Source organism: Rhagoletis zephyria, unplaced genomic scaffold (genome assembly GCF_001687245.7).
Source record: "Rhagoletis zephyria isolate East Lansing unplaced genomic scaffold, Rhagoletis_zephyria_1.1 Rzeph_scaffold_00203, whole genome shotgun sequence".
NCBI classification, from domain to species: Eukaryota; Metazoa; Arthropoda; class Insecta; order Diptera; family Tephritidae; genus Rhagoletis; species Rhagoletis zephyria.
The window spans coordinates 263603-290042 of NW_016157287.1; the positions used below are offsets into that span (position 1 = coordinate 263603).

Below are 26440 nucleotides of genomic sequence, written 5' to 3' on the forward strand. Positions count from 1 at the left end.
AGGCGGCGTTGACTTACCTTTTATTGTTTGTTTTCATATGTTAATGCTTTAATAAATGCAATTTTTATTTGAATGTATTGTCAGGAATGTATTCCAAGTACCATTAAGTATTTTAAAAACAAAACAAAATTTGATTTTCGTCCAGCTAGATCTGCTATCCGAACCACTGTGGGCCGTTTTCTCAAGTAGTCTAAAAATTTATCTGCCCTTTAAAAACAAATTTTGTTCTCAAAAAATGTGTTCGAAGGGCCGATAAATTCTAAAAGGTACTTGCTCGTAATTTCTACCATCTAAAATGTGTACTTTTCAAAAATGATTGAAAATTTCACTTTTTTCGATTTTGGTCGCTAGTAACAATAATAATTTTTAATTAAATCTGCAAAGGGCACATCAATACCTTTTGAACGGTAGGCTGCTTCTGTCGATTAAATGATTTTTTCAAAAGATTAGTAACAAATAACTGCGAGAGGTACCAAAAACATGTTTTCGAAAAAATCTCGAAAACGCTTCCTTCAAAAAAAGAATGGGTATTGTTTTCATATTCAGCGACCCAAAGTGAGCCCAGAAAATACTTTTTTACAAAGTTTAACTTTTCGTATAAACTAGTGTTATCAAATGCCGATGCGGCCACCTGGCGGCTAAATTCTTAAAAAGTAATTACAAAAAAATGTATGTAACAATTTTTTTTGTTTTTTTTCTGGATTGGAACTGTAGAACTCTTTACTTCTGGTAAGTAGGTCGTATCAGAACTGTTTTTGCTGAATAAAGGCTTGCGCGTGAAGTTAGAAGCGATTTTTGTTTTTTTTTTTAACTTTTTTTTTTAAAATTAACAAAACTATTGAAAATTGGGTTAGGGAACTGTAGAACTATAGGATGGTTATAGGCTGATAATATTGTCGATATTTCAATGAAGCGTAGCATCTCCCATAGAAATCGAATTTTTCATATCGCATATCTCTGGAAGTATTTGCTGAAGAGTCCTAAAAATTGGTATGGAAATATTTGAAATCACTCTCATACTCATGGAGAAAAGTAGGGGCTATTGGAAAAAGGGGCGTGGTGCCTTCCAAATCTATTGAAACTTTACCTATTTGTAAATACATATGTATGTAATTCTTCGGTACGTGTGTTTCAGAATGAACTCCTCCTAAACGACCGAAACTATTTTAAATATATTTTTTTATGTGTACAGGGAGCCGTATAGTTTAGGTTCACAACTTAAAACGCCCGGTGGCGGCGCAGTCGAGTTATTACTAAAAATCATATATATGATCCGATTTGGAGACATATAGATCAGGGATCAACGTCAAATCACCACTGTTGAATCAACCACTAAACAGAATAAGGAATATTCTTGATGAATACCTGCAAATACAATTGTAAGATATTTAAGGTATTTAGTCTGAAATAAGTCTATGTACATTGGATTTCTATAGGCCATACTCCCCCATTTTGAAATTGCCACCAACTAACCAGATCATTGCTGTCGCAAGAACTTCTTCGCGGACATAACGCTTTCGTTAGGTTATCTAAGACAGCTATGGAGGATATGCCTTCAGACGAACACCAACCCAAACGTGAACGTGAATTGTTGGTGAAAACGTTGGACCAAATGTTTCAATAAAAAAATAATAACTTTGAGCGGGACGAAGTTCGCCGGGTCTGCTAGTTTCATATAAAAAAAAATACTTGCGCTATTTCATTTGACCAGTCATTACTTTCTTATTTATCAATCGGTTTTCTTCATTGGTAGCTTAATTTACACAGAAACTGTTATTTTTTTTTCATTTTTTCCCTGTTAAAGTTTGAATTTTTTCTGTTTTTTTCATTAAAAAAATAAAAAAATCTGGAATAATTAATTAATTTCTCAGAAACTATCAGGTTTATGGAGAATTTGATTTTCTTTCACTTGCCGTACCTCGTATTACGATTATTCAATTGATTCGTAATATATACGTGATTAAGTGGAACCACTCTTTTTTTTTAGTTGAATAACGGTAAATTTCAAATATCTCGAAAACGTATCCATAAACTAAAAACTAATTCGATTTTGGGAATCAGCGAGCGATTCTACATACAAATTGGATAGTGGCATGTGGAGAACAAAAACAAAATTAAAGTTTGTGATCCAGTGTAATTAATGAAAAAAATTTCATGAAAATAATTGCGAATATTATATTAGAACAAGGTGTACACTAACATTTGACACTGACTGTACATACATATGTACGTATCGCACACCGTCTTTAAAAGAGTCACAACTCAAAATAATACGTTTGTCAGGAAATGCGAAAAACTATTTCTTAGCACATGATAATCATATGGGCATGGCGACTTTAATTTAGGTTTTTTAAACAAATTATAACAAAAATTGGCTCCAGCTTTTGCTGAAAGGTAAATAAAAGCTCTGTGTACATTTTTATCGCATAATCTCTCTCTTGAAGACGGTGTGCGATATGTACAGTGAACATTGTACACATGTATTTACTGCGAAAATATAGAGATCAGTATGGTGATAACCAGGGAACGGATTTTTAGGACCTAAAAACCTATAAAAAAGGCAAAATAAAATAACGAAATAGGCTGGAAAAGGCAAAATAAAATAGCGAAAAAGGCAGGAAAAGGCACTAGGTATTGCAAAAAAGGCAAAACAAAATAGCGTAAAAGGCAGGAAAAGGCACTAGGTATTGCAAAAAAAGCAAAATAAGGCACTAAAAAAAGACAGAAAATACGAAGAACAATCAAAAAATACATTTATTTTAGAAATGTNTATATTACAAGTAAAAAGAGAAAAACTATGAACTAGTTTCATTATATGAAAAATTTGTACTTTGAATCTTTGACTATTTTTAACCGACTTCGAAAAAAGGAGGAGGTTATCAGTTCGTCGGAATATATATTTTTTTTTTTTTTTTTTATGTTACCGCATAACTTTGGACCACGTCAACCGATTTCGATAATTATTTTTGCATCGGAAAGGTAGTGTCTCAGAGGTGGTCCCATACTAATCTGGTTAAGATCCGATCAGTGGATAATGAGATATATATATATATATATATTTTTTATATGAGAGTTGAAGTCGTTTTTTTTTGCTAAAAATTACTTGTATCCTTTCGAGTTTCTAACTATTAAAACGATGATCATCATTGTTATCACTTAAAAGAACAAACCGAACAGCTGCAGCGAGTGCTGCATATTTCAAACAAACGGATAGCTCTCGCCAACGCCAAAAGAGCGGATAGCCACACTTGTTTCAAAAAGGGCCAAACAAACAAAAAAGGCCCAAAGGCCCAAACGGCGAAGAACGGCTCATATTTGGTACAATTGTACCAAAGTGGCAACCGTGCTCACATACGCGGTTTTGCATTATCTTGATATGCGGTTTTGTACTTTAAACGACGATATATTTAGTTGTCGAATCTAACCATTTTTCTCAGAGCATATATTAAGAAGTACATATATGGCTATCAAATCGGATTTTCGTTACATACTTACACCATTTTCGTAGATAAGTGCTGTAGAGTTTTGTGCAAAATTTGTGCTTGTGTCCCTGCATCGTGGTTCCTAGAAAAATAGGAAGGATTTTATATAAGCTATTCTCGGCAAAGTTTAATAAAGTTTTATAAGCTACATTACAGATACACATCGTTACCCTATTTCACAAAAGGCCCCAACAAGAAATTTTTATATTTTACAGGAGATGCAAAAAACATTATCAAAAGAAAATCGTGCGTACGGATAGGGCCTTTGAAAAAGTGGTATAGCTCCGATTTTTGGTACTAACACTTTCAAATTTTAGGACCTTTGTGAATTAAGGTAACGACATATACATTTTTAAGTTGGCACACTCTTAAATGGTCCCGAATGCGCACATATTTACATACATATGCATACATATGTATACATACGTGTAGTTTTGTTTTATGATTTTTTCAGATTTTCAGTAAGAATAAGTTGTGAAATTAGAATATATTATTTGTTTATGTATTTGTGTTATTCGCCAATATATAACATTGTATTATAATTACGGTCGCTTTTAAGCAGGGACCGCAAATAACGATTATATTTTAAGCTTCAACTCACAAAATCACACTGAAAGAGAAACGCTACGTACATAAGGAGTAAACCAACAGACTTCTTGTTATACGGAATACCTTCAGAGTAGGGTTGCCAACATTTTAAAAGAAACTTACAGTACTTTTTGAAAAAAAATCTGAAAAAATATAGTTCACTTCAAATATATCGTCGCTCGAATAAAGAAACAGTGTAAAGCCACATACACTATTATTCGATAATTGCACCATTGGATAGACAATCCTTTAATCTATTAGAAAAATCTTTAGTTTTCTTAAATATCACTTTGGTTCACTAATTTATTCCCGAAAAACGAAATTGTATTTGCATGGTTTGTAATGGTTTATAAAAACTTCCAAGTCGTTTTTCTCAAAACTATACTTTTCATGTTACACTATTTCTTTATTCCAGCGACGATATATCTTATTACTTTTTAAGGAAAAAGTAAAAATGCTTTTTAAGTGTACATCTTTTTTCTTTCTTATGCATTTCCTCTATAAAAAAAATAAATTTCTTTGAAAGCATCATATGCATTATCGCAATCAATATTTAAATTAATTAATTAAATCAAAAGTTCGTATTTTATTAGTGAGATAGTCGCTTTATTTCTCCCATCTCACCACTTCACAATCTTAGTAGAAAAAACTGTAAGGAGCATAAGCGAAATAATTTTAAGTAAATTTGGTAAATCTTTCTAAGGGCCAAATTCACAGTGCGTAGTTAACTCAGAATCGACAGTTAACTACAGATTTTTAGTAAAAACTGTGAATTTGGCTCTGAGTATTTTTAAAAATGTTGCCATTTTTGATCTGTAGACCCGTTGTTTGAAGGTATATTTCTTTTAATATTGTTATTTCAGTATAAATATCATCTACTTTAAAACATTTCTTTCTTGAAAATTCCTGAAATATATTTATATTTGTAACTGAAAAACTATAGTATTTTTGCATACTATATTTTTTTCCAACAGTATATAGTACGCAGACCCAAAAAATAGTACAATACTATATATTATAGTACGGTTGGCAACCCTACTTCAGAGGCACTGATTTTTTATTGTTAGATTTTTACTTAAAAAATCAAGTTAAATATTTATTTTTTAGTTTTATTTATTATTCAGAAAATTACAGCTAATTTTTGAATTTAATTTTTTGCAGGGCAAATAATCCTCATTTTTTGAGTTTAATTTTTTGTCCAGAAAATAATCGTTTTGTTTTTGTATTTTTTTCTTTTTGCTCAGAAAATAATGGTTATTTATTAAGTTTTATTTTTTGCTCAGAAAATAAAACATTATTTTTCGGTGTTTCTTCAAGCAATGGGAAACGACTGGAGAGCTTCATCGCTCAAAGATATAACTGAATTATGCGTATTCATAGCCTAAATGAAGTCCACACTAAAGTTAGTTGCTGCTTTTTGTCATTACTTTAATTTGCAATTGAATAGCAGCAACTAACTTTATAATCGACTTTAGTTCGACTATGAATATGACCCATTGTTACGGTGACCATATTTACGGGGGCCGAATACATTGTGTTGATAACGTCGGTAACGATGTTTAACTGGAGATTAGTGTTAATCAGAGATAGTGAAAACGGCCCTTAAAGTAACATCTCAAACTTAAAGAATATTTTTCTGGAGATTTTTGCCCCACAAAATTTGTTACAAAAAATTCTTTAAATTTTAGTACAATAAAGTGCAAGTTTGAAGTAGCTAGGATTTACCGTTAATTTTTGGAATTTTTTTTACGGTATTACGCATTTTTTTCGTACAAATAAGTACAAAGTTGCACTTTCACTTTATTATATTGAATTTTTTTTTTTTTAATTTTTATAGTTTTTTGCACAAAGTCAGAAATTTGGATTTATATGGTTTTCGTTAGGAAGAGCTTTACTTCCATAAACAAATATAAGAAACATAAAATAAACAAAAGAAAAATAGCCAAACGTTGCAAAATTGTCATATATATTTGGCAGGGTTGGGCATTTTTGCACTACCACTGAATTGCACTATCAGTGTTTATTCAGTGATAGTTAAAATGCAGAATTCATTACCACTGAAAATTTAGTGATAGTGAAAAACAAATTGCATTATCAATAAAGCTTTAGTGATAGTTAGAAAAAACTCACTATCACTAACCTTTTAGTGAAACTAGCCAAGCGAAGATAGCCAATTTACATGTGCAAATGAAAAACGCTAATCCAAAGTTACGTTATTTGTACCCAACTTTAAAATAATAAAAACTCCAAAAAAGCACAAAAGTGTAACGCTGTTACTCTTAGGGCCGTTTTCTTAAGTAACCTGTCACTTTAAAGCTCACTTTATATTTAAAGGTTGCATTAAAATTTATAATTATGTCTAAAATAAAGAATTTTATTATCGGTTTTAAATTGGTTTACAACCAAGAAACATACATACGTCAAAAACCGATAATAGAAATGCTCAACTTTAGACATAGCTTTATTTTTAATCCAACCTTTACTGTGAATTTAATATATTATCTACATATGTAAAACAATAGCCCTTTCCATGATTGCACTTAATTCAAAAATTACTGGATAGATTTCAGTCAAATTTTCAGAGATTTGCCTATATGGTCCTATTATAGGGTAGTTTAATATAAACGAAAGAATAGTATCAAAAATGACCCTCTAAGGAAGTAAGGTTAAATCTATAACATGTATATATATTAACTTCTTACATTTTCCTAACTCAGGTGTACAAAATTATGGAATAAGTGTAATAGGCCAAAATCTGCGGAAATAATAAAAACAGTTATATCTTCGAATCTGGTTACGCCTTGCGTTACAAGATGGAACTCATTGTACGATTCGGTTCAGAAGTTAATAGAAGTAAAAACCAGATTAGGTGAACTATGCTATAAGCTGGAAATTTTTACTTTCAATGAGGAATAAATTGAGTATTTGGAAGAATATGCAAAAGTAATGCAGAAGCTATCGACTTCATCCAAAGAGAGCAAAATATGTTCTTTGGTTACTTTATTCCAACTTTACTGTCCATAAAAATAAAAATGCGACGTTTAGCTTCCGAAAACATGAAATATTTGACGGAAACTAATATTCAAATGCAATCAAAGCTAATGAAAGGTTTGAAAAATATTTTAGTTTGCACTCTGACTCTTGGGATGCAGTTATTGCAGCATTTCTCATTCCCGATATCAAACTAAAATTTTGCAAAAGTTTGCTGGAAGTGCTGATATACACTCTACAATATGTTCGGGATAAATTTAAAGAATATGCGATGGAGTTTAAAAGACAACCGGTAGGGGAAGATAATAATTTACAGCCTTCCATAAGTGCTAATACATCATTTCTCGAATTCGATGAGGAGTCTACAGGTATTTGATTAAAAGAAATCAACCTGCAAAAGTTTTGTAAATAATTTGCTTTTTTAGATGAAAATCGGTATACATGTTGCCATGGCGGAGCTATAGCAACTGAAGTAGTTTTGTACCTGAATGACGAGGATAGGAGCATTGAAGCTTTGCATCGCTTTCCTACTATAAAAAAATGTTTTTAAAATATAATACACCTCTTCCTTCATCTGCGCCAGTGGAAAGACTTTTTTCCTTTGCTGGGATTGCCAATCGATCGACAAGGCAAAATCTTTCTGACCAAAACTTTGAAATGTTGGTACTAAAAAAGGCAAATAAAAAATGAATTATGTTTTTATATTTTTGAAGCGACGTACTATAATTAGAAGTCTCTTCTCAAGAATATTGTTTATTTTGAATATGTTTTTTTTTCACTGATTCAACTAATATAGTCTTACTTTATTCTTCAAGAAGAACTATGTCATAACCATAAATCTTGTTTACAGACAAAAGCAATGTCATTTTGCTGAAAAATTTTAATTATCAATAAAGGTTTCCACTTTCACTAAATATTAAGTGGTAGTGCAAATAGTTTTTTACTGTCACTAAGGGTTTAGTGATAATGTAATCTGTTTTTAACTATCCATAAATGTTCAGTGATAGTGCATTTTTTTCACTATCACTAAAATTTTCAGTGATAATGGATTCAGCATTTTAACTATCACTGAATAGACAGTGGTAGTGAAAAGCGTATTGCATTAATTTTTTAGTGCATTGTGCCCAACCCTGATATTTGGGTCACTGTATATATTTCTCGATTCTAATCGCAGGCATTCAGATTGGAAACTAATAACTGTTTATGAAAAAATTACGATCATATATGTACATACCAACATCACTTAAAACTGGTTCATAGGTATGCCATTTTAATGGGGTGTTAAGGCATCGAAATGCCGAACACTGAAGACGGGACAAATACAGGACATGAAAAGGAATACAGAACATTTGGCGTCCCGTGTAAAATAAAGAAATGACCAGGACAATTGGTCCAAAAAGAGGTCTGTCCCGTATAATACAGGACGGATGGTCACCGTACCCATATATGTACGAGAACGACTTCTCAGTAATTCCTGTAAATCTGATAGGTACTGGAACAGATTAATGGTAATTAATTGAAAGTGTCACACAGCGAAAAATCAAAATTCACCAGACTTTGCTATCATACTGCCATGCGCTGCGCCGGATAATCGCTGTTACAAAGACGATCATATGATCTCTGGTCACCAATTGTTGTTGCTTTCACTGCACAATGAAAAATTTGAGAGAGAAAGAGAGAACTGAACTCCATGACCAGCAGTGCTGCTAACTATTTTCAAGTAGAAAAATCATGATTTTTATAAAAAAACCGACAGAGAAAGCAACAACAATTGATGACCAGAGATCATACCCAGAAAAAAACACGACTACCACAGAAACGAAAGTGGAAAGGAGATAGGCGATGGGAATCGCTTACCCTTTCGCTTCAAGAAGACATTATTTTAACATGAGCATGTCATTGGCGGTAAGCCCTTACCCGTAACATTATCTTGAAACGAAGCGAGAACGCATGGATAAACAGAACCCAGAGAAGTGAACAAAGAATGCCTTACAGAGAAACTAATGGAGAATGCCTAGATAAGTACATACTTATTTAAAAGATTAAAATTAATTAAAATTTGTATAAATCAGTTTTTATACATACATATGTATGTATTTAGGTATTTAGATTTTACTTAAAAATCGGTATGCACATACATGCATATTTAATTAAGCTTAAAATTGTACTTCCTCACTCTTGTACTTCACTTCATTGACTGACTTCAACTTCGCTGCAAATTGAACAAAGCAAAACATGATTTTTATGCGAGACATATTTCCACAGAAAGTAACGGTAGAAAATGCATTTTTGGATATTCATTCTATTTTTCAGCTGACTACGATGCAGCATTTTATTTTGCATTCTCCGAAATGAAGCAAAGAAGCATTGCATTCCCTGAAAGGAAGCGAAACAAATAAAATATTGTAGGACATTCTACTTTGCATTCCCCGAAATGAAGCAACGATGCGAATTAAAAAAGAACCATTATATGACATTCTACTTTGCATTCCCCGAAATGAAACAAAGAAGCGAAATAAATAAAATATTGTAGGACATTCTACTTTGCATTACCGGCAATGCTTAAAAGAAGCGAACAAATTCGAACGCTATGCCTTCTAGAACACGAGACCACTAAAAGCGATTACCGATTTTTTGCTCGATATGATCGTCTGCGTAACAGCGTCCTATACAAAACTCATTAAAATAATTCGATAAGTGACAGTACTAGTTTTATGCGCTGCAGTAGAATGTAAGTATAACCAGCTTAATAAGCTTATGTGTGAATAGACGGGACGGTCGCGTAGAAGGTTTAACGCCACTGTGAAGTGGGAATGGAAAGAGGGAGAGCAAGATACAAGGACAGAAACAAAGACAAATGCAACAAACAAAGCCACAAGCACTCACAACCCACGATGCAGCGATACAAAGGTGGCACCTTCCGCGGACCGCTAACAGGCTAACCTAATATTCGCGGCTTGCGTTTTGGTACGCACGCCGTAGAATTTTTTGTTTTGCGTCCCCCGAAAATGGCTTGCGTGCGTTTGCATTTGATTTCATTGAGCGAAATGTCAAATCAAAATGTCACGCAGAACAAAAATTGGAAATTGAGTTAGCTACATACGCGCGCCGTTCAATTTCGGTTGGTCGCATACAAGTTGTATGTATATGAGAAATTTTTGACAGTAAATTGGCGGCGTGCGTGAATATTAGGTTAGCCTGTAAGCCTTTCTTCCTCGATTTGACAGCATCCTACTTTTCGCTGACGTCACATTATTATTTTTGAGCACTAGTGATGAATACTAAATATTCATGTTGTACCTATTTGCCGGAAAGTTGTACCTAAAAGTAGATACACAATTCAACCTAATTTTACGTCACTATTTTGCACCACTTGTTCGCTTCTTCCTCTTCTTCTTAAAAATTATTCTTTACACTCTCATGCTCATAATAATGTGACGTCACATCCAGTTGCTCTCATTTCGATTGGCGCAATCTTGTTTTCTATCATTCTTGCTCACAACCTAGATTTAAGGATAAAGCCAATGATAAAGGCAAACATAAAGATAATTATGAAGATAAATCAATCCACTCAAAGTAAAGTACTTGAGTAAAGATAAAGAGTTATTTCGTAACGTTTATTTTTACGTGGTTTTAATAAAAGTTATTTCACTCTTCCAATTTTATACTGTTATAACTGTTATCAATCAGCGTAAAAATAAACGTTGGGCAATAACTGTTATCAAGCAACGTTAAAAATAAACGTTGGGCAATAACTGTATATCAAACCACGTAATAAGTAAACCTTGGGTTATAACTTTTATCGGCGAAATAAAAAATATGTTTCACCTACTAACTGCCATGAAACAACGTTTTCGTTAAATTTAAGAGTTCAGGCAACGTTTTCAATTTATAAATTGGATATATTTTTTCCGAAATATTTTGGTGCAAGTCTTAAAATATAAAGATTTTATAATTCCAATGGAAACACAGTACCGATTTTTATTTGTATGGGACTGGTGCAGTCAAATGTAAATACGTTCACTAAATTAGAGTAGGTGTAGCTTAGACTGATTAAAAAATCCGATTTTTCGAAATTTATGTACGACCCACCTAGCATTTGGAAGATTAATTTAATAAAAATCACCTTGCTGAGTCTTCTTCGAACACACCTTTGATGATTAAAAACTGATTAATCGTGCTATGACGAGGTACGAATATCGATTATGCTGATGAAAAGTAACAAATCTGCTTGAGATGACGGCCTGTCAGCTGACCTATTCAATTACGATGGCAAGGAGCTAATTAGGTACATGCCCGACGAATCTAAGTGCGCTCTGCCCAATCCACAAGAAAGGTGACATCGCAATTCGCGCCAACTACCGCGGGATCAGCCTTCTAAGCATAGGATACAAGGTTTTATCGAATGTATTGTGTGAAAGACTGAACCCCACCGTCAGTTAACTGATTGGGCCTTATCAGTGTGGCTTTAGACCTGGCAAATCCAGACCACGTATTCACAATACGCCAAATCTTGGAAAAGACCCACGAGAAAAGGATCGACACTCACCACCTATTTGTCGACTTTAATGCCGCTTTTGACAGCACTAAAAGGAGTTGCCTATACGCTGCTATGTCTGAATTCGGCATCCCCTCAAAACTCATACGGCTGTGTAAAATGACGTTGAGCAATACCACCAGCTCCGTCAGAATAGGGAAAGACCTCTCGGAGCCATTCGCCACCAAACGGGGCTTCAGACAGGGCGACTCTCTTTCATGTGACTTCTTTAGTCTGATGTTGGAGAAGATAATAAGACCTGCAGAACTGAACCGCTCAGGAACAATTTACTACAGGAGCGTGAAATTGCTGACTTATGCCGATGACATCGATATCATCGGTATCAAAAACCGCGAAGTCTGTTCTGCCTTTTCCAAGTTGGATAGGGAAGCAAAGCGCATGGGTCTGGTGGTAAACGAGGACAAGACGAAGTATCTCCTGTCATCAAACAAACAGTCAGCACATTCGCGCCTTGGCACCCACGTCACTGTTGACAGTTACAATTTCGAGAAAGGAAAGAATTTCATTTACTTGCGAAGCAGCATTATCACCAATAATAATGTCAGCATGGAAATCCAACGCAGAATCACTCTTGCCAACAAGTGCTACTTTGGACTGAGTAGGCAATTCAGGAGTAAAGTTCTCTCAAGACGTACGAAAACCACGCTCTATAATTCACTCATCATGCCCGTGCTGGTATATGGCGCAGAAGCATGGACAATGACAACATCCGATGAGGCGGCACTTGGAGAGTTCCAGAGAAAGATTTTGGGGAAGATTTACGGGCCTTTACGCGTTGGAGACGGCGAGTACCGCAGACGATGGAACGATGAGCTGTATGAGCTTTAAAACGACATGGACATAGTGCAGCGAATTAAAATACAGCGGCTACGCTGGCTTGGCCATATCGTTCGAATCGACACCAACGCTCCAGCTCTGAAAGTATTCAACGCGGAACCCGCTGGGGGTAGCAGAGGAAAAGGGAGGCACCCACTGCGATGGAAAGATCAGGTGGAGAAGGACTTTGCTTCACTTGGCGTTTCCAATTGGCGTCAGTTGGCACAGAAGAGAAACGACTGGCGTACTTTGCTGAACTCGGCCAAAATCGCTTAGGCGGTTACAGCACCAAATAAGAAGAAGAAGAAGTGGTTTCAGGTGGGGAAAGTAAGGCGTCCCCGATCAAGAAGTGCCCCGCAGTTAACACAAAGAGGTCATCGGGGTCGGATGCCATCGGGCACAAGGGCTTTGAATTAAAGCAGGCTTCGATCCTTGCCAGGCTTTTGGAAAGCTGCTTGTTCCAGTGACAATGCGTTTTAGATGATATTTGATGGATTTTATATTAGCTTCCCACAGCCCGCCAAAATTTGGAGAGTACAGGAGGCTGAAATGCCAATTAATGTTTTGTACGGCTTACTGAGGTACATTATCATGCTCAACTTCTTCAACCAATCGCTTTTGATTAATTTTCAAAACTTTATCAGCCCCCAGCAAAATTGGTGCCGCACTCGCTATACAATTAATGACATATTCCACGGCGGGAAATGAAACGCTGTAATGCCCATAAAAAATGCTCCGTTGTCATGCCAGTAACTGCTTTTATATGCACCGCCTTCGGAGCCAAGCATATGAATATCGCTATATAACCCTTGTAAATCGTATGACCGCGATATTCTGACGTTTTCAACTCGATGGCTCCCATGTAGTCAACAATTATTGCATAGGAGGCGCGTTGAGGGAGAGTTGCGTGGGTGAATCTCCCATTAATTGTGTAGTGGGTAGTGGGTTATTACGAAAACACTTTATGCAATTTTTAAGATGATTGCGCACCGTTTTGCGCGCATGTATAATCCAAAATTGTTTTCGGATGGTACAAAGCGTTAACTGGATACCTCCGTGTAGGGTACCGAAATGAGCGTTGTCGTTGATTAATTTCGTTACATGGTGGCTACTCGGTAATATCATTGAGTACCGTTGGTCGTAAGGGAGGAGAGAATGCTTGAGCCGACCGCGTACACGAAGAACGTCTCTTTCTCCGCAAAATGGTGTTAGGCTGACGAGTTTGCTGCTATTTGGCACAACTTGTTTTGTTTCGATGAAATGTATTTCTGTTCGAAAAGCTTCTTGTTGCACCAGTCGAACGATACAAAATAAACTTTGTTGTAACTCCCTCGTGGTTAATTTTATGCTGAAGATTATAATAAAATCGTAACATCTAAGCGGTGATGCGTTGACGTTTTTTAAATGAACAGAAACGTTGTAAAAACGATGAGATTGCAACGACTGCATGAGCATGAACTTAAGCCGGTTTTTCTTCCAGTGTTGTATCACCGACATCAAACACGTTGGCCAAATTGACTTGGGCTGCGTTAGCCACCGTGGTCCACTCCATCAGAGTTCCAAATCTTTTAACTGTGTTGGTGATACAACGCGCGTGGCGCAATCTGTTGAGTTTTCTTTTATGCCAATATGCCTCCACTGACTAGGCGTACTGTGCGACAATATTTTGCTTATCCGATTGGCTACATAAAGCTTCCATCTGTTGAGATCGCCGTGAATCCAATAAAGGACAATCGTTGCATCCGACCAGAAGTGGGCTGGCATAAACTGGCTTGAGGGTATTCTGAACCCAATTGGCGAGCCCCAATGCGAGCACAGCGCCACATAACTCCACTCGGGGAATTGTAAGTGAGGCGATAGGCGTGACCCTTCTTTTAGCAGCGACTAAGTGTGTGTTAATGTATTTATTGCTGTAGTGCAAGCGTGAATATACCGCTGCTGCGTATGCCGAGGAGGAGCCATCACAGAACGCATGTATTTCTACCGACTGAAGTTGTTGCGGCGAGTAATGTAACCAGCGTGGAATAGAGATCGCCTTTACCTGTGAAAATTCAGTAACAAACCTTTGCCAGGTTCCATTGATAGTCGTAAGCAATTCTTGATAGCAAATTTGACTGAGGAAGTGAAGGAGTCGATATTCGGCTGCCAATGCAGGCCAAGCGTTTTCATCGTCTCATTAGTGTTAAGTTGTTGTGATGGATCATACGATTGATGCTCGTATGGAATAGAGTGCAAAAGTTCAGGAGTGTTACTGGACCATTTTCTGCCAGCTTTCCATGTCACGCTATCAGTTGATCACGCAACAGTGTTGCATTAGCAATTGAATCATTTCCGCTTAGTACATCGTCAACGTACATCTCGTGAAGAAAAATATTTGCAGCCAGGGGAAATCGATGTTTTTCATCGTGTGCGAGCTGATGAAGAACTCGAATTGCAGTGTACGGTCACCGTAGTCAGACAGTATTCGCCAACCTGTCCATTTTTGTTGCCCACAATATGCGTTGATAATTTGAATCCTCTAGGTTCATGTCGATACATCGATACATTTTTTTGTATATCGGCCAAGAAGACGTATCCATGCATTCGCCACTTCAGGATAACAGCCGAGAGGTTGTTTTATAATTGTGGGCCAGTGCATAGTAAATCATTCACAGGACGTCCACTTGACGTTTCGAGGACGCATCATAGACAATTCGTAATTTGGTAGTGACACTCGTTTCTTTCACTACAGCGTGATGTGGCAGTACACAGGAGGTTACGGTTAGCTGGTTACATCCGGTAGTTAAGCAGTCATAGCTTGGCGAATTTGGTTCAGGCGAAAATAGTCCTCAATTCCACCTCATATTGCTCACGCAGATCGGCATTACGCTGGAGTCGACGTTCCAGCTGATGAAATCTGTTCAGTGCAATTTATTTTGACTTTCCTAGAGTTTGATTAGGGTCATATAATGACTTGAGAGGCAAACGAACCAGATATTTACCATTTGCTTGTCGAGTATAAGTGCTACGGCAAAAATTTTCGCACCATTGGTCTTGCGCGGGCATTGGCACAGCAGTGGTCACTTTCTCGTTCTCAAAGAATTTTCGCACAAGCCCTTCAAGCTCAAGGTTGCTGTGATGGCAGCGAATAGTGACAGTAGAAGGATCCACCCCAAATGAGTTTTTTGGGCAATAGGCTGGTTAACATGGCCAAAGCGGGTTTGCGGCTCCAATATTTGGGCGATCAAGTCTGCGCCGATAATGAGGTCAATTCTCTTCGGCTGATAGTATTTGGGATCGGCGAGAGCGAGTCCTTGTAGATGTGCCATATCCTCTGGCACAATTTCCTGGCTGGGCAGTGGTGCTGTGAGTTGCTTCAGAACATAAGCAGACTCAATATGGGCAGAGAAATGTTCATCGTAGCACGAACGAAGAGTGCAACTAACCAATGATCGCGATTGGCTGAATATGTTTGGGTCTACTACGCATATATCGGCAGAGGTGGGATGACGTTGCAGGCCTAATTGCTGAACGGCATTTTCTGAAATAAGTGTTCCTTCGGATCCTTGAACGATCAAAACGTGTACTATCGCCGATCGATTCGTGATTTCGTTGCACAGCACTACTGACGCCGTGGCAAGTAGTATGTGTCTCGGCCCTTGTAAGGGAATCCTATCGACAGCCAGTTGTGTTGAATTTGCCGTTAGCGTAGCATGAGGGTGAGTGGAGCGCCTTACATCGAAGACTGCTGTCGAAGGAGAAGGTGTATTTGAAAAAATGGGGACTGATTGTTCGTGTGTAGGTACTGAAACGTTGATGGCAGAAGAGTGTTGTTTGCAGGAGTAGTCTTTGTAGCGAATGGAAAATGCAGTAAAGTGTGGTGGCGTTGGCCACACTGGAGACAATTTTTAAAGCTAGTCCACTTAGAAAGTGCATGAGCCTTACTTAAGCAATTAAGGCACAGCTTTGCCTTACCCTCCTCTCATAGCAATCTTTTGAGAGAAAGGTTGGACAGTGGCGTATAATATGTGCTTGGCCACATAAAGCACAAGATTCAACTTGAGCGGTGTTGACGTTTGGGCAACGTGAAAACTTTAATATTAACAATCGATCTCTGGGTGGATTTTGAGTTGTTATAATTAAAAGCAGTTTGATGTTTTGTATCCTTTGTAGGTTTAACTGCAGATGTAGCATTAAAGCACCGACTGTGAAAATACGAGTATTTAAAAACGCTTCAACCGAATGTTGGTATATCGGTTTTACTTCCAAGATGTCGTTCCCATGCGGTATGCGGATCGGTTGGCAGCTTGGTCGCAAGATAATGAGCAACCCAGTGGTCACATCCGCCGATTGGAATTTTCAGGCGTTTAAACTCATTTACGCAGACATTTGCTCCGTTTAGCATTGATTTGATGTTATCAGATTTCTCTTTATATAACTGGGGTAAAGTATAAAGCGTGTTCATATGCTGCGAAAACAGGATTCGCGGATTGTTATAACGCTTGAGCAACAAGTCCCAAGAAGTATATAATTTACCTCAGTTAAAAGCATTTGGTGTATATCGACCTCTCGGTCGGCTGGAAGTGCTTGTTTTAAATAGTGAAATTTTTGTATTGAGTTCAACCCAATATTTTGGTGATTGCTGGTATTGCTGGTTCGTCCGGCGGAATTGTACGTTGAGTCAGCAAACAAAACAAATCGAGATGTATCTCTTCAAGTTGAGATGCCACATCCTCATGGAAATATCCATCGTCTTCGGCAATATCGGAGCAAACAATCAATTTACGAGTGGTACAAAACTCACTGTTAAGATTATCGATCCGCGACAGCCGTTTTTGAAAATATGGTTTCGTCTTACGTGCAATTGAGCCTTTCTTAAAATGTGCAAGAATCTTCTCAAGTGCTGCGAGTCGATTCAGCTGTAGCTTAATTTGTGCTTCAGTGGACTCACTCATCTTATTTTGAGTGACACACAGCAATGTTCGAAAATAACACTTAAATTAAATGCACACACTTACCTATTTCACTATTGCGTGGTATAGTTGATAATAGCTGTCTCTGGTGAACTGAGGCCTAGGCTTGTATATGTGAAGCGACAGCGCGAGAATCTTGAGTTGACCTTCAAGAATGTTGATCGTTAGGTAGCGACGATGGAACACAGTGCTGAAAGCAGGAACTAGCCGAATCGCCAATTTGCACAAAGCGGTGGCAAAGATGTCGAATATGATGAACCTGAATATTAATGCATAATCTCAAAAATGGGGTTGACGAAGCTAGGTTTCAGAACGGATGAAGAAAGTGATCAAAGTTATACTAATTGCTTATCGTAGGGCGGTCTGCGCAAGCCGAATTCAAGATTTTTGCATACATTGGAAATTTTAAATTCGAAATTTGTTGAAGTTAATGGTGATACGCTAACCACAAAGCCTAATTTAGTGCAAAATCTGATGAGAGATTTAAAAGTAAATTTTCACGAATTTCATCACGAATCACGAATTTTATATGAACAAATATTCCCAAAATTATAAAACAAAACAAACATAATTTTTCCCAATTTGTTTTCATTTTTCATGTTAAGTTATGAGAACAATTTATTCACATGGAATTGGCGATTATAAAAAGATTTATTTGGAAAAAGCATTCTTTAGAATTCGATTTTTAAATCGCAAGATTGCATTCAAAATAAGAAAATGAAAAAATAAGAACATAATGCTGTCGTGATTTTTGTTATAAAAAAAACAATTTCAATGAAGTCTCCTTTAACATTACATATTTTATATATTTTTAATAAAAAAGGTGCAAACCACGTAAGTAAAAAAATCACCAAGCACTGATGATAATTTTTAGTTTGAACTATTATTAAACTGGTATAAATGTGGGGAAAAATACTCCGATTTATTGTTTTAATATCATGAAAGTGGCAAGGACGTTGAGAATACTCACAATTTATGCAACTTCAAAAAATTTTATTATCCGTCAAACGTTGTTTATTGAAACTACCTTCTTTTTTGTATCATGTTATTTCACTATGTTTATAAGCTATGTGAAACAATTTTGGAAATTGCTGTTTAAATTCTGCCCAAATTTCCAAAGGGTTTTAGAGTGTAATTATCATATCAATTAATATCATTTTGTAGCTGGTTGTTTAGCACAAAACGTTTCTACCAATGACATAGCCACATAGCCACAAGGTGAGATTGGGGGGATTATCCCTCGTATGACATTTCTCATGAAACGTTTAGTCAGTGTCAGACCAAGGGCTCTACTCAAGGTGCCTATTAAAACATTTAAATATTTTATAAACTCACTTTGTAGAATACTATTCCATCAACAGTTTACACTACGAAGTTCCGCCGGTTGGAGCCCTTCCGGTCTTATAAGAACTAGTATTTTCTGACCGTCTGAAGTCGGGTTTTTATAGACGGGAGAGAGAAGGGAGTAAAATTTAACTCCTGCAATTTCAGACCGAGAAAATTGCGGTATTACACATGTATGTAGTTTTATGAACATCTGTGACTGATTGGGACTATCACTTCGTAGGAACTGCACCCTAAAAAATATTTGTTTAAATTTGCGCAAATTGAGACAGGTAACCAGTTTCCTCTCTTTATGAATGCAAATTTACACACCATGTTAATTAAATTAAACACCGCCCGTTTACTTTTACTTATCATATGTGTAGCGTAGAACAAATTTCAAATTAGTTTACTGAGTTCTAAACATATATTATTCAAAATTTCACATTTTACACATAAAATGTTTAAAATTTGCTCTACAATTTTGTTTTTTAATTTACGTATATAAAGGGAGGTAACCCGTTTCCTCTCGTAATATGTGCAAAATTAAACACTGTCTGTTTACTTTTATATACCAAATTTGTCACGTAGAGAAAAATTACACACAAAGTGTTTAAAATTTAGTAAATAGGAGCACTAAATTTTTATTTTTATTAAAAATATATTTTTACTTTCAAAATTTTTGCAGTTTTAAACATTTTTTTTTTTGTGTATTTATGTGTATTTTTTAAACATCTCCTGTTCAAAATCCCATCTTGAACATCTTGTACGTATATTTACACAGGTTTTGGTTGAAAAATAAACACTTTTCAGTAGTAGTTTTACATAAACTTTTTAGAGTGTGGTTCGATCCGTGGCCCGAGCAACATCTAAATTAGAAAAGGTTTTTTCTAACAGCGGTCGATTCCCGGCAGGCAAAGGCAAACCTCCGAGTGCGTTTCTGTCATGAAAAGGCTTCTAATAAAAAAACGAATTTTTTAATTTTTTGGTTTTCGAACTTGGTTCTTTTTTCTCGTTAAAAATATATAAAAAATGTGACGCTACAGCCAGATTTCTATCCAAAGACACTTATAAACCAATTTGTGTATTAAACTCCAAAATAGTGTACTTGGATACTAACTCCTTTATGAATTGAGCAAATATATACAAGACCCTCAGTAAATCAGAAAGGTTTATGGAAATTCGAAGTTAATGCTAGTAATATGCTGTAACATTAAAGAAAATTAAAAACTAATTTTCTCGGAAAATTTAGGTGATGGAGTTTTTTATTCATATTTTTTTCGTAGCTTAGTACTAATACCTACCAAAATTTCTAATTAATTTTTTAAGGGAGATACCATCGCAGGCCTCTGTTATCTACTAAAGTCTGGAATGGTATTCATGATCTTTGTGAAGAGGAATCCAACTTCGAGAAGAGTAAGAATAAGTATATAACTTTTAAACCAAAGCATTTTTTTCTTAACTAGAAAAATACGAAATGGTATGACTGAATAGTGTTTACGATCTTTTTGAAGACAAACCCTACTTCGAAAAGAGAATGCGCAATTTCTCTAAGAATTAAAATTTATAGAAGTGTATAAATTTGCTTGTTGCTGATTCTGAATGAACGAAACTTATAGAGATCTAAAAGCTTAAATTTTTAGGTAGGAGAAGTTGAGAGAGTGAAAATGGCAGCTGAAGTTGCAAGTTTTTACTGGATAAATTTTTACTTGTAACAATTTTCCTGTACGAAAAACAGCTGATCGCATGTTGCTGGATGTAGTTTAAACTAATAAGGAAACTGTGTGTGGGTTTTTATGGTTGAAATTGATGAAATAAACCAATTTAAATTATAAAATATGATAGGGGTATTCTCCAAATCTTGCAAAGCCATTGCACGTAGCACGGATTGCATGGATTGCATAACTTGCAAACACACAACAACAAAATACATGGGAAACGACATTTCCTATCGCTGCAAAATATGCAACGTCGAAACCCATGTATATATTTTGCAAAATAGCATAGCAAGATATATGCGACCCTGTGCTAGTTGTTTTGTTGTTGGAATTGCTACATATTTCTCTCATTCCTCTCATCTCGCTCACTTCATTTTTTTCTGCTGTCTCTTGTTATTGTATTTGATACATAATTTCGCTGCTTGCTACCCATGCATTCTACCACTTTGCAATGGGGTGCTCTCGTACTCTTCGAAATTTGGGATAGTATTTTTGCATTTCGTGCAATACGTGCATCGTGCAATACTTCGAGAATACCCCTATTGTTTTATTAGGAATTTGCTGCGAATAAACAACTAATTTATCAGCTGTTCGTTCGGATTTGCTACGCGTACTGTTTTGGATATTTTTTCTGTACGAATTCTTAGAAATGAAGTTATTGGAGAGTTGCTGGCAAGTTACTGGGTAATTTGTAAACAAACACAACTACATATCGATGGCTGAGTGGAAGATCGACCTATCTCGGCATCCAGTTCGAAAACGCCCTATCTCAGAAAACTTTTCAAGGACGCCCTACTTCAGAATTTTATTGAAAAACAACCTATTTCAGAATTTTATTGAAAAACACAAACACAAAGGAAAATGCATTAAATATAAGCTGAGATAGGGCGTTTTTGAATCTGCAGCGGATATAGGGCGCTATTCAACCCAATTCTCAGGTAGGGTGTTTTCCAATCAAATTCTGAAGTAGGGCGTTCTTGAAAAGTTTTCTGAGATAAAGCGTTGTTGAAAAATTTTCTGAGATCTTCCACTCAGCCATCGATATACTCTGATGAACATATGTAAGGATGATAGCAAGGCGAACTCATATAAGGTAGTGTTACAGGAGCAGTTGAAATTTTCGCCCCGGCGTTTCTTATAGAAAGCCATAAACGTAGCGGCCGTTGGGTCAACTTGGTGATATTTTGCTTTAGATTGCACCGTTTGTGGGCCTGTTAAATGAATTTGTGTCTTGGTTGTATGAAAGATCACAAATTTTGATTTTCTGGCCAGTTGTACAACTCGTTGCTACATTAATGGCCTTGTTTTACAAACTCATTCTATTTTGCGATTATTTTATTCATTAAATAACCCAAAATGGATAACTCAGCCGAAATATGTATATGAATTCGTTGAATTTTATAAATCAGAGGTGGCCGCGACCATCGATAGTTTCGATAGTCGATAGTCACAACCATCGATAGTATCGATACTATCGAATATGTCGACACTATCGATAGGTTAGATTGAACAAGTTCAAAAATTAAACATAACAACCTTTATTGAAAATGAGAACGAAATTGCTAAAATATGGCCATATTTTTGCTAAGGGACAAAAGTTTAGCAGCATCTGCGCTCTGAAAGTATTTGCCCTGCTTTGCTAAATGTCCCTTCCGATTTACAAGATGAAGGAGGTACCGGCTGTTACTCTTTCTGAATAATGTATGTATGAGTGAAAAGTATCGATAGTACTTACGAAACCATCGATGTTTTCGATAGTCAAAAACCATCGATACTATCGATAGTGTCATCGATATTTTTCCTGCTCTAGTGTTAGGTGCGCTGAGGGGGAGCGGATTGGAAATTGTATCAAGGCTGAAACATAACTGGTCTATATATGACCACGTGACCAAATGCGTTTTAGTTTTTGCTTCAACATTATATTTTAAATTCTTTATTTTGATAGGTTAAACGTAACAACCTTTATTGAAAATGGGATCAGAATTGCTAAAATATGGCCATATTTTTGTTAAGGGACAAAAGTTTATCAACGCAGCATCTGCGCTCTGAAATTATTTGCCCTGCTTTGTTAAATGTCAGTTCCGATTCAAAAGATGAAGCAGGTACCTCCGGCTTTTACTCTTTCTGAATAATGTATGTATGAGTGAAAACTATCGATAGTACTTACAAAACCATCGATGTTTTCGATAGTCAAAAATCATCGATACTATCGATAGTACCATCAATATTTTTCCAGCTCTAGTGTTAGGTGCGCTGAGGGGGAGCGATTGGAAATTTTATACGGCTGAAACATAACTGGTTTTTATATGAAGACCACGTGACCAAACGCGTTTTAGTTTTTTCTTCAACATTATATTTTAAATTCATTATTTTGATAGATTAAAGTAAGTAATATTTACTAAGTTTTCATACTAATGAAGTTAAAACAATACTGTTTAGACAAAACTATGTCAGAACTAAAAAAAAAAGAATAGTGGAGACGCCCAAGAATTCTACAGTGTTTTTAACTGTTGGACTGCCATATCTACCCTCGAAGTGAGAATAAATATTCCATAAGGGCCTGTGTGAGTTGTGGGAAACTTACTGGCGAAACGTGCATGAAGAATGCCTGCACATTTTGTGTAAGTGAGTAAAATTCTCCTAATTTCCGTGGCCTCTAACTAATTTATTTTTGAATGGAATCTTGCCTCTGGTTTTTTAGGTGAAGTGTTTTAATGCTTTGTTACGATGAAAAATAATTTGTTCATTGTTTTCAATATATAAATATATTTATTCAACTAACTGTATGCCTGTTCTCAAAAAAACTAAAAACTGGATGCAGTTTATTTTTTGTCTTTTGGTTCTTTTTTTTAAATTTAAAATATTTTGTCTTAAAATCTATTCCATGCGATTTAGGAAAGTTTCAAAAATGTGTTTGTGCTATATTATCATTTATATTCTCATAGTCATTTGTCATATTTCAAAACAAAAATGGTCTACGATCGTAACTATAAACCACGTGGCCATCGAAGGGTTAAGGGCCCGTTAGAGCTAATCTAAGGAACGTTTCTGAGTGCGGCTGTTAAACTCGTTTTTTCTCAAACTTTAAGTAATTTCTCTTTAACCCTTAATTTTAAAAGTTTTAAACTGCCAACATCTGAATTCAGATATCAGTTTAATACGAAACTAATAAAGTATAAAACTTAATTATATAATTTACACAGAAGTTTTCATTCCCAAGATTGACGGAAGAGACAACGACGACACCCACCTCTCTGCGTGGATGGACTCGTTTCTCAATATTTCGTGATTTCGTTTGTACCACAAATTAACACTAGAGTACACGCGCGGCCTACTATAGTAGACCACGGTAACGATTTTCTTGATAACTTGTCAGTTTTGTATTTTAGAGCGGTGCGGTTCCAGGAAAGCCTTCTTTAAATTTTTCGACTGGTGAGTATTGCGCTTGACTTCCACCTTTTGTGGATTGACGCGAAAATCGCGGGCCTACCATTTTAGCCCGCGCGCGTATTGATGTACTGAACTTGTAATTTGGTTACTATGCATATGCGGTACATCAGTGTTCTTAGAAACTGCCGCCAATGGTTACTTAAAATATTTTTCGATTTGATAAACATTGCTGCAATCAACGTTCTCATAATCAACCAAATAAATGTCAATAATGAAGAAATTTTAACGGGTAACTTTTTACAAGAGTAGTCCCTTGATTTATTGAAACCACCTTTGAATCGCCTCACATCCATTGAAACACTCCTCTAACAACTAAAATTTTATTTGTAATATTTTTTTTGAGCTTTGTACCACGATTGTTTATTAGGAAAAATTGAAAAAGCAACAAAGTCTAAGCGGTAGATGTTAAAGCAACTATTTCGGAGATCACCACATCTCCTCATCAGACTTCTTTTTTCTAGACTTCAGCAGGGATCGAACATGCGTAATCGATGTGCAAAGTCAGAAGCGTTAACCACTGAGCTATGTACACCCCGTTATCTCTTGTTGCTAATTCATTTTCCTTTTTCAACCAACTACTATCAAGTGCAGCTGACTTGCCGCCATTTAAATTTGACAGCGTGGTTGTTGTTGTCAAGTGTACATAGTTCAGTGGTTAACGCTTCTGACTTTGCACATCGATTACGCAGGCTCGATCCNTATCTCTTGTTGCTAATTCATTTTCCTTTTTCAACCAACTACTATCAAGTGCAGCTGACTTGCCGCCATTTAAATTTGACAGCGTGGTTGTTGTTGTCAAGTGTACATAGTTCAGTGGTTAACGCTTCTGACTTTGCACATCGATTACGCAGGCTCGATCCCTGCTGAAGTCTAGTAAAAAGAAGTCTGATGAGGATATGTGGTGATCTCCGAAATAGCTGCTATAACTTCGACCGCTTAGACTTTGTTGCTTTTTAATTTTGCCCAATAAACAATCGTGGTACAAAGCTCAACAAAAATATTAAAAATTAAATGTTAATAAGCCACAACAACATTGACAAATACATACAGCCTTATCATGAGTTTCATTTTCCCCGAGCCGGTTCACTTTTCACTTTTGGTTTCCATGGTTTTACTATGGGCGGGTAACAAATTTTCGGGTGATTTTTTTTTCAGGCGAAACTCATGATAAGGCACATAGTTAGTCAACTTACTTACTTGTTTAATTAAAAAATTTTGATGAACATCATTGCACGACTCTGAGTGCGGCTGTTAGACTTTGTTGCGTTTTCAATTTTTCCTAATAAACAATCGTGGTACAAAGCTCAATAAAAATATTAAAAATAAAATGCTAATAAGCCACAAATACATAGTTTGGGAAGAGCATGCCTGAAACTATACAATAAACCAAATAAGAAAATGGATGTATAGAATTGACAACAGCAAACATGCTGTCAAGTTTAAATAGCGGCAAATCAGCTGCACTTGATAGTAGTTAGTTGAATAAAGAACAAGAATTAGCAACAAGAGTTTACGGGGTGTACATAACTCTGTGGTCAACGCTTCTGACTTTGCACATCGATTACGCATGTTCGATCCCTGCTGAAGTCTACAAAAAAGAAATTTGATGAGGAGAAGTGGTGATCTCCGAAAAGCTAAGTGTACACGGTAGAGAAAAAACACCAGATTTAGACAAAAATCTTGTTAGAGACGTGTAAACACTCAATAGAGATCTACGAGAGACTCGCCTACAAAGTCTACGTGACAGTTATTTAGCGAAACATTTTCGCGTGTACACAGTCCACCGAAGCTAGATCGAAAACTCTACGACAACTCTATGCAATATTTAGCAAGTTAAATAGACGTTTTGCTCTACGGAGACGTAAGGTAAAGTCTTGACAATGAATTTCATTACAGCTTGTTAAATTTTGAAATGGCGACGACATTAAATCGTATATTTGATACAAGCACACCATTTTAGGTACATTTAGAACGTAGCCAAATAATGTATCGGTAATCATTCTCTTATTTTCATTGGCATTTCAACGGCTTTTTCAATAGCCTCCGTCCTTTGCAAAGGGGCATAATAATTGGTTAAAACATAAGGGGTATTCACAAATTGAGCAGGTGGTCTGCACTCTGGCAGCAGTCGTTGCTTGATTTATCTGCTGTTTTGTCAGACTGCCAGGCCACTTGCTCAACTTGGTGAATACCTATATATGTTTGGCTGGAACTGCTCGGAGAAACTCCTTTCAAGGGAATTTTAAAAATTAAAGATTGTTTGATGTGAGTACAAAAGTACACATAGTGCCGAAGAGAGAAGTTGCCATATTTAATTTTTAGGTATACTTGTCTACTTTTAGGCAATTTTTTTCGGCAAATAAGTACAATTTGAGGATGGTTCCGTGCGCAGAAGTGGAAAACTTTTGAAATCGCAGCTCACAACGTCCGGATATTTATATCCACGTATCCTCTGGGTAGCAACCAAACACCCGTTTGGGAGCGAGCTAAAGTGAGAAGGCGTAAAACTTCGCGTGCGCTGGGTTTGGGTCCCGCCACGTTAAAACCCCGCCCAATGAAAAA

At 36.2% G+C, this 26440-nt stretch overlaps 1 protein-coding gene across 4 annotated transcripts in view; it reads right to left on the bottom strand.

Moving 5' to 3' along the window:
- emp (epithelial membrane protein) overlaps nucleotides 1–26440 on the bottom strand; it is a 281014-nt gene that overhangs the window by 244374 nt on the left and 10200 nt on the right. For 2 of the 4 annotated variants that reach the window (XM_017609218.1, XM_017609219.1), the window contains exon 2: nucleotides 3498–3564. In XM_017609218.1, coding sequence (XP_017464707.1) covers nucleotides 3498–3564 — 67 coding nt within the window. Of the gene's footprint in view, nucleotides 1–3495; nucleotides 3565–17432; nucleotides 17647–26440 lie in introns of all 4 variants that reach the window. The other 2 variants (XM_017609220.1, XM_017609221.1) reach the window with 2 other exon arrangements.